The sequence below is a fragment of the Penaeus chinensis genome, chromosome 19 (genome assembly GCF_019202785.1).
Source record: "Penaeus chinensis breed Huanghai No. 1 chromosome 19, ASM1920278v2, whole genome shotgun sequence".
NCBI classification, from domain to species: domain Eukaryota; kingdom Metazoa; phylum Arthropoda; class Malacostraca; order Decapoda; family Penaeidae; genus Penaeus; species Penaeus chinensis.
In genome coordinates, this window is record NC_061837.1 from 2262548 (window position 1) to 2272547 (window position 10000).

A 10000-nucleotide genomic window follows, 5' to 3' on the forward strand; every position below is an offset into this window, starting at 1 on the left:
ACGTAGAGGTTTTTATCAAAATAAAACTTATATAAAAATTTCAAAATCATCACCACCTGTTCGTTTAATTCAAAAAATAAAACATATTAAACAAACTAGACACTTTTTTATATTCATTTTTATTGACCTATGATAATGGTTTCAAAATACGGGAACAAAGTGTAACTGTGTCAGCTGTTTCATTTCTATTCAAGTCTAGATGAATGAATCATTGAATCGTAGTTAAAGAAGAAGGAAAATGCACAACACAGTAGCTAAACAAAGACAAACAAGCAAACATATATAGAGAGAGATCTTAAAGGGAGGGGATACCTAATAAATAAAACAAGTACAGTAACAAAATAAAAATGCTAGAAACGAACCATTGACTAAGTTTCGAACACTCGAGTCGAAACAGATGACACAGTTACACGTCTAGTCATTTTTAAAACATGTTTTTAGATTTTTAGATTTTTTTTAGAGTTCTTGCTCGATGTTGCAGCCAAGGCGTCGCAGCCATTGCCTTGACCTCTCTAGGTGACCTTATTTGACCTTATTGCTGGCTTCGTCCGAAACGGAGAAACACGTGATCCAAGTCTTGTCGCTTCACTTCGGGTTCGTTGATTGGCATGCTGTTCCGAATCACTGAAACAGAAGAAGGGGTCGAGTCAGTTGCTTATTCGCACAATTATCACTGCCATTGTTTTTGCTATTGCTGCTTTCATTATTTACACAGACGTATTGAATACATAGAGACGGGAAGCAGAAAAAGGAGATTCACAAGAGTTGAAAGGGAAAAAAATTGCGTATCCATATATAAAGTGTGTGTGTGTGTGTGTGTGTGTGTGTGTGTGTGTGCGTGATATATGTCTATATGTGTACATATATGCAACATAACGACATAAATACTCAACTATTAAAAGAAATAACAAACTCAATAAGCCATTCCCACCCACGGTAATACACCCACTCCCTCCCCCCCCCTCCCTCCCCCCAGCTTGCGTTGTTTTCACAGGCATAAATTCACCAGTTGCCACGACACAATTGTAATTTATTTTTCATGTCGCCCACGAGCCCCACAGTTGATCATTTTATGTGCTTTGATAATAAGGGCCAATTAAGTAATGGTGCCAATTATGTGGGTACGAGGGCTGTTAATGAATAATAGACATTTGTAAACGGAGGTCCTTAACAGAGCGAGTCAACCGTTAATGTCGTTACGCGTAATATGGTTTTGTCAAGGGTAACGAACTCGGCACGTAATTGGCTGATGCGTAAGGTTAGTAGCCTCTCTGTGTGACCTTTATTCTAAAGTCATTATCTATTGCATTATATATTGTCCATAGTGGCGTGTGTTAGCAATGTAGGCGATGAATTTTTAATATGTTGATAATTATGCTCTTTATATGTTTTGTCTATGTTTTTCTTGACGGTTATTTGTACTTTCTTCATTGTTAATTTTTGTTTTATTTTTTTCATATATTGCATTTCCCTAATTCTGGTTCTACTTTCCCCTATATTTTCATTTTGTGTAAATATAATCATGTACAATAGTTTTCCAAGTCACACGATATGGCTGATGTACGATAACGACCCAACCGCCTCGATACCAGAATGTAATCATTTCAAATCATCAATTGCAGGTCATCGGGGTGAGTTGGGAGGGAAGGGGGATGTGGGGGGGGGGGCTCAAATACCATCTATTTGAAGACGTTGCATTGCCTTCAGGACTTTTCTTGGGTGATTAAATGTTGCACTGCAATACCGAGAGCAATTTCCGTTTCATTTCGTCTTGTTTATTTTTTTTCATTCGTTTGATGTCGCTCTTTGTGGGTCCATTTCGCGATCTTCCTATTGTTATATGGCGGGTTAATAAACGCTTTACGTTCCCATCCAACCAATAATTCATTTTCCCCTTCCCTTTCGACAAATAATTCCCCCTCATTTATCAATAAATTCATCATAGGAATAACCCTTTTTTTCGCTCAACACGGAATTAAAAGAACGACCATGTGGCAACACAACCCATCACGGCATTTTTATAGATTTGATTAAAATTTTCGAGAATAGAATTGCCTCATAGACTTGGGCTTCGAGAGATTATTAAGATACTTCTCTCTGCTACTTGTGGCTGTAATAACTTCACTGAGCACGAGGAATTATTGTTAATGAATGCCTGTGTTTAAGATTTTTTTCTTTTTATAATTATGGTCCCTATCATTATGATTATCATTGTATTTCGAATTAAATTCATCGTCATTATTGATGTTATTGGTAATATTGTCATTATCATGATTGTTATTGATGATTATGTCGTTATTGTTATCATATCATTTTTACTATAATTGATTTAATAATCATCATTACAGTCACTAGTGTTGTAGTTATTATTATGATTATTGTTATCATTTGTTATTAATATTATCATTATCATTATCATTATTACTAATATTATTATTATTATTATTATTATTATTATTATTATTATTATTATTATTATTATCATTATTACTACTATTATTATTATTAACATTATTACTACTATTATTATCATTATTATCGTCACTAATTGTTATGATTACTGTCATTATCATTATCATCCTGTTTACTACCATTATTACTATCATGATTAAGATTATTTTTGCAAGTATCATTATCATCACCATTATCATTATTATCATTACCATTATATCATCATCACATAATCGAGAAAAATTAAGGTAAAATTATTGACTGAATTATCATTTATCATTTTACTATCATTATCAAAACTATAATTATTATCATTATTATTATTATTATTTCATTATCATTGCCATTATTATTATCAACGTTATTTTCCTCACTTGTACTTAATATAAATCATTTATTAAAGATTAACCAATTGAAAAAAAATTGCTAATAAAATTAATCAAATATATAAATTTAACAAAAGAAAACGCGACTCAACGCTTGTGGTAATGACACCGGACTGGATAATCGACCTTAATGACGTAATTAGCAGAACAGCTGTCTGGATCATGTCCGGGTAACGAGGTAATTCAGTAATTAAAAAAAGAAAGAAAAAAAAATGATAACGTGTTTGCATAATTGAGTCGTTATCGATTCGATGTGAAGTGTTGTGATGTCTGTAGATACGTAGCGGGAAAGAGAGAGGAAGAAGTGGGTAAAAAAAAGTGTTTGTTTGTGTTTGTGTGTGTGGAGGGGATGGTGTGTGTGTGTGTGTGTGTGTGTGTGTGTGTGTGTGTGTGTGTGTGTGTGTGTGTGTGTGTGTGTGTGTGTGCGTGTCATCTAGTTTATCACAAACAATTAAGATATTAATGATTTAGATCACAAAAGATAACGACAATTGAACCGTTTGACTTTTTAACTTTACGCTCGTATTCCCTCACCTGTTGAACTCGCCGCGCCGTCACAAGAAATAAACGCAACAAAGGTTAAGTTCATGATCTGATTATGGAAAAAGTCGTCTTCTCTTGATGCAAATTCCTCGCTCTGATTGGCGCTCGATTCTTCTCATTATCTCTATTCCCCCTCTCTTTCGCTTTCTGTTATTATTATTTTTCAGTGTCTCATTCTGTCTTTTCTCTCTTTTTTTTCTCTCTGTCTCTTCTCTCTCTCTTTCTCTCTCTCTCTCTCTCTTTCTCTCTCTCTCTCTCTCTCTCTCTCTCTCTCTCTCTCTCTCTCTCTCTCTCTCTCTCTCTCTCTCCCTCTCTCTCTCTCTCTCTCTCTCTCTCTCTCTCTCTCTCTCTCTCTCTCTCTCTCTCTCTCTCTCTCTCTCTCTTCCCCTCCCTCCCTCTCTCTCTCTCATTCCCTTTTTATCGACTAAGTATTGAAGCAAATACCCCCATTAATCATTTTCGTTCATTTCAAGCGGATCAACCTAAAGAAAAAAAAAAAAATAGATGAATAAAAAAGAAAAAGAAAAAAAGAAAAAAAATATATGCTCGTACCGCCCCATGCCTCCCTATAATAATCCGCGTGGATTACGGCGCGAAAAAATATTACTCCCGGGCGAGTAACATCCCATCATTACCAATACTTGGGTTAGGCAGATCATTTTTCTTTCTTTTCTGTTCTTTTTGGTAAAAGAAGGATAATTAGAAAACCCAGAAAAAAGGTAGATCAGATATATAGATAGAAGTCTTGTAAATGATATTAGCATCGTATCCCCTTGTTTTTTCATAGGCTTCGGTGAGGAAATTTATTAAACTCTAAAATATTTGTAAAAATCTTATCATATGTTGATGGTATAAGTTTTATGATGTTATTATTACCGTCATCATTATCATTATTGACGTTTTCATGATTGACATCCATTAACAGTATATTTTAGTGTTTTTATGAACATTTTTTTGTTACCATTATTGCAAACGTTTATATTGATATTTTGATCTTTATGACTGCTTTTTTATCAACATTTTGGTCATCATTATTGCTAGTGTTTTTTCATCAAATGTTTTGGTCAACATAATTGCTAATATTTTTGTCACTATCTTTATCAACACTGGTGGTAGCAGCGCCTTCATCAGTATCATCATTATTATCCTTGTTATCATTAGTAGTAGTAGTAGTAACAACCGTATTAGTTGTATTTGTAGTAGTAGTAATAGTAGTAGTAGTAGTAGTAATAATAATAGCAGTAGTTGTAGTAGTTACAGAGTAGTAATAGTAGTATTAGTAGTAGGAGTAGTAGTAATAATAATAATAATGATAATAATAATAATAATAATAATAATAATAATGATAATAATGATAATGATAATGATAATAATAATATTAATAATAATAATAATAATAATAACCACAGGAATAAAAATAGTAACCTAAACGCTATCCATATTGCAAGACAGTTTTGCAAACGGAATTCAACATTTCTTGCAACATCTCCCCGCACTTGTTGACGTGGTATTGATGGCGTCATATTACGGTCTGCGAGAAGTGCAAAGGCATCTTCGTAAGGGAGGAAGGAGGGAAAGAAAGGAGGGAAGACGGAGGGAGGAGGAAGAAGGAAGGGAGAGGGAAGGAGGGAAGGAAGAGGGAAGGGGGAGGGATGGAGGGAAGGAAGAGGGAAGGGGGAGGGATGGAGGGAAGGGGGAGGGATGGAGGGAAGGAGGGAAGGTAGATGGATGGAGAGAAGGAGGAAGAGGGAAGGGAGAGGGATGGAGAGAAGGAGGGAAGGAAGAGGGAAGGGAGAGGGATGGAGGGAAGGAGGGAAGGAAGAGGAAGAAGGAAGGGAGAGGGAAGGAGGGAAGGAAGAGGAAGGAGGAAGAGGGAAGGGAGAGGGATGAAGGGAAGGAGGAGGAAGGAGGAAGAAGGAAGGGAGAGGGATGGAGGGAAGGAGGAGAGAAGGGAGAGGGAAAGGAGAGGAGGGAAGGAGGAGGAAGGAGGAAGAGGGAAGGGAGAGGGATGGAGGGAAGGAGGAGGGAAGGGAGAGGGAAAGGAGAGGAGGGAAGGAGGAGGAAGGAGGAAGGAGGGAAAGGAGAGGAGGGAGGAAGAGGGAAGGGAGAGGGATGGAGGGAAGGAAGAGGAAGGAGAGAAAGGAAAGGAAAGAGGAAGAGGGAGAAGGGAGAGACGAAAGATGTAGGGAAAAGAGATAAGAGAGAAAGAGGAGGGGGAAGAAGGAAGAGAGAAGAGAAAAAAAGAGAAAGGGGAAAGAAGGAGGGAAAGAGAAAGGAAGGAGGAGGCAAGATATAAGAAAAGAAGGAGAATAGGAAGGAAAAGAATAAAGGAGGGAGAAATTAGTAAAGGAGAGAAGAAGGAGGAAGGGAGGGAAAGCAGTAGAAAATGAATAAAGAGGAAGAAAGAGGGAAACAGAAAAAGAAAAAAAGGTAAGAGGGAAAGAGAAGATAAAAAGGATAAACAGAGAGCCGAGGGAAGATGAGAGAAAGGGAAGGGACAGAGAGAGGGAGAGAGAAAGGGTATGACGAAAAGGAAACAGGGAAAAAAAGATAAACAAGGGAAGGAGAGGGAAAGTAGGTGGAAAAATCGGGGAGGAGGGAAGGGAGGATAAATGGGACGTGAGAGAAAAAATGAAGAAAGAAGAAGGGGGAAAAAGATATGAAGAGGGAGATGGGATAGGGAAGAGAGAGGAAAAAATAGAATAAATTAGAAGGATCAGAGGAAACAGAGAAGAAAAGAAGAAGAGAAAGAGGGAATAACACGAGAAGATAATCGAGGGATGTAGGAAGGAAGGAAGAGAAGGAAGAGGAGAAAGGAGGAAGAAGGAGAGAGAAGATAAGTAGAGTAAAAACGGAGGAAGGAGAGGAAATGGAAAAATGGGGGGGGGGGGATAGGGAGGGAGGGGGGAGTGAAGTGGACGAAGGGGAGGGGGGGGTGGGGGAGGGGGTTGGGGGGAGGGGGGAGGGGGATTCTGAAACACAAGAATGATTCAGTTACGATGTAATGTATTGTCTGCCTCGTGCAATTCAGTCTATTTGCTCGTAAAATGTTGAAAAAAAGTGTCCACTTCTTGCTTCGTTAGTTTATCAACCTTTCTTTTATTTTCGTTTTTCTTTTTCTCCCTCTCTTCTACTTTTTTTTTTTTTTTTTTTTTTTTTTTACTTTCTCTCTCCCTCTTTCTCTTTGCTCCTCCTTCTCATCCTCACTTTTGCCTCCCCTCTCGCCCTTTTTGCTTCTCTCCCTCTCTCTCTCTCTCCCTCTCTCCCTTTTTCCTTCTCTCACTCTATTCTGTTTTCCCTCTCCTTTCCTCCATATCCTTTTCTCGCTCCTCCCTTTCCCTCCCTCCCTCCCTCCCTCCCTCCTCCCTCTCTCTCTTCACCCTCACCCTCCCTCCCTCCCTCCCTCCCTCCCTCCTCCCCTTCTCTCCTTCACCCCTCTCTCTGTTCACCCTCTCCCTCTCTCCCTCCTCCCTCTCTCTCTTCACCCTCACCCTCCCTCCCTCCCTCCCTCCCTCCCTCCCTCCTCCCTCTCTCTCTTCACCCTCACCCTCCTCCCTCCCTCCCTCCCTCCCTCCCTCCCTCCTCCCCTTCTCTCCTTCACCCCCACCCCCCACCCCGCCTTCTGCCTCTTTATCTACGAAAAAAAATGCTATAACGGACTAAGCTGTACATTAATCTCGAGTGCAGGTCCGATCACTAGTAAAATCCTGGATTGCGGAAAGAGGGGGGGTGGGAGGGGGAGGGGGAGGGAGGGAGGGAGGAAGGGGGGGAGGGGGGGGAGGGAGAAGGGAGGAGGAAGGGAGAATGAGAGAGAAGGGAGGAGGAAGGGAGAGAGAGAGAGAGAGGGGGGGAGAGGGAGAAGGGAGAAGGGAGGAGGAAGGGAGAGAGAGAGAGAGAGGGTGAGGGGGAAGGGAGGAGGAAGGGAGAGAGAGGGGGGGGAAGGAGAGAGAGAGAGAGAGGGGGGGAGAGGGAGAAGGGAGAAGGGAGGAGGAAGGGGGAGAAAAAGAGAGAGAGAGAGAGAGCTAAAGTGTGAGAAAAAATATATTACGATTATTATCTCAATGCTGATAATTGTGTTTTAGATGATCATAGTCAAAAATGCGAATATTTGCGATTTGTTGTTATTATATGTAACAGGTTTTATATTTGATGACATCTTTAGTGTTTAAGTACAGTAAACATTATAATTATTTCCGTTATCATTACTTGCCTCTGTACAAAGATTTAAAATCAAAACGAGGCAATAGACTTAATAAATGATTATTTATAAATTTCAAAGCAGATAATTTCCTACATTTCGATTTGTTTTTTCATCTTTATATTCTTTATCTAAATTTCCTTCTGCCTTTTCTTTCATTGCTTTTTTCATCTTTATCGTTTTATTGCGAGTTAAAATACTGCATTTGCGCGACAGTGACGTCACGCCCTTGATTATTTAAAAATGGCGCCTGAATAAAAACAAAGGAACATCGTGTCAAGTGTTCGAATACTATTATTCTATCAGCGGGTAAGAGTGATAGATATTTTGATTAGATTTAGAGGAAAATTGCTGTGATTGAATGACTAATTCATTTTCTTGGGGAATTTTGTCTCTAAAGGAAAATAAACAGCTAGTAACAATTCGAATTCTTTAAAGTTAGTAAAATATATAAAGTTATTTCGGGCTGCTCTATGGTGTTTTACGAACGCGCTGAAAATTATGAAAATAAAACGCTTGTAATTGTTAAATAACCCTTCATTTAAAAAAATATATAGAAAGATAAATAGATAGATGGACAGACAGGGACACTCTATGCTCTAAAATACAATATCTTACTTAAAACATTTGCAATTTGATGAAATTTTGGCACCATTACCGCAGATGTTACTAATGCAACGCTTCTTGTTTAATATGATTTAAATTTGTTTTTTTTTTTTATATAAATGTAATACGATTTATAAATTTGCAAAACTCAAGTGCAGGCGTCATGGTTATAAAATAAGTTATAGATATCTTAATCCGAAGTCTAGGCCCCGTCATCGGATTCGCATGTGACGGGAGGTTACGCGGTCATAACAAAGTCTCTTTGAATATTTGTCTAAGCTTTCTTCTCTTTTATCATTATTTATCATGTTCTGTTCCTATTCTTAAATCTATATCTATGTCTTTCTATATCTATCTTTCTGTCTGTCTATCTATATCTATCTTTCTGTCTTTCTGTATCTTTCTGTCTATGTATATATATCTTTCTGTCTATCTGTATCTTTCTGTCTATCTATATCTATTTTTTTGTCTATCTATATTTTTCAGTCTATCAATATCTTTCAGTCTATTTATATCTATCTTACAGTCTATCTATATCTATCTTTCTGTCTATTCATATCTATCTTTCTGCCTATCTGTCTATATCTTATTGATTAACTTATTTGTTTTATCATTTTCTGTATCTGTCTTTTTATTTACCTATTTTATTTATTTACCTATCCATCTGTTTACTTATCTATCCATACGTTCATTTATCTATCTATCTGTTTGTCTAAGCACTTGTCCATCAATTTATTTCATTTATCAATAATTCTCTATGTAATATATCCATATACACCCATCTGTGCGCGTATGTGTGCGTCCTGTGTAAGTAGAACGTGTACGTATAAGCGTGTGTATGTGCTTAAGTGGCTGGTGACTACAGCGTGCGTGTAAAAGCTCATTTATGTATCATAATAGCGGTTAAATTGTTCATTTCTCAGGAAATATGTTCATTTTATTGTCGGTCTTAATACGTGCAAGTATTGTGTATGTGTGGATGGATGTGTGTGTGTGTGCGTGTGTGCGTGTGTGCGTGTGTGTGTGTGTGTGTGTGTGTGTGTGTGTGTGTGTGTGTGTGTGTGTGTGAGTCCATTTCCACAATCAAACAACCACACAAACAAACAGACACTCAGACAGCCATGCCCCCGGCCTCAGGATACCTAAACGGCCAATGCATCTCTCTATCAAGACAACAGAACTATTAATTACAAGAACAAACTCATAAAACAGGAGAACTGGCTGTTGGGCGCGGAAATACACAGGCCTTGAGGGGATATCTGGCTGGGTCTCTCTCTCTCTCTCTCTCTCTCTCTCTCTCTCTCTCTCTCTCTCTCTCTCTCTCTCTCTCTCTCTCTCTCTCTCTCTCTCTCTCTCTCTCTCTCTCTCTCTCTCTCTCTCTCTCTCTCTCTCTCTCTCTCTCTCTCTCTCTCTCTCTCTCTCTCTCTCTCTCTCTCTCTCTCTCCTCCCACATCTTTTCCCTTTCCCTCTCCTTCCTCTTCTTCTTCTCCCTCTACCTCTTCCTTTCCCTCTCCCCCTCCCTCACTTTCTTCCATCACTCTCTTTCATTCCATCTTCCTCTTCCTCTCTTTCTTCTTCTTCACTTTCTTCTTCCTTTGCCTCTCCCTCTTCTCTTCTTCCCCCCTCTCCCTTTATCTCCCTCTTCCTCTTCCTCTCTTTATCCCCTCTCTCTCCCTCTTCCCTCCTCTCCTCTCCTCTCCTCTCCTTCTCCCTCTCTCGCTCCCTCTCCCTCTCTTTCCCCCTCTCCTCTCCCTCTCCTCTCCTCTCACTCTCCTTCTCTCTCTCCCTCTTCCTCTCTTTTTCCTTCTCCCTCTTC

At 38.9% G+C, this 10000-nt stretch overlaps 1 protein-coding gene across 1 annotated transcript in view; it reads right to left on the reverse strand.

The window, feature by feature from the left end:
* The window catches only part of LOC125035343 (myosuppressin-like), an 84396-nt gene that overhangs the window by 62 nt on the left and 74334 nt on the right, over positions 1-10000 (reverse strand). Inside the window, exon 3 of the mRNA XM_047627668.1 lies at positions 1-624. This exon is cut by the window's left edge and continues 62 nt beyond it. Within this exon, the coding sequence (XP_047483624.1) occupies positions 533-624 (92 nt within the window). The 3' untranslated portion in view covers positions 1-532. The remainder of the gene's footprint in view (positions 625-10000) is intronic.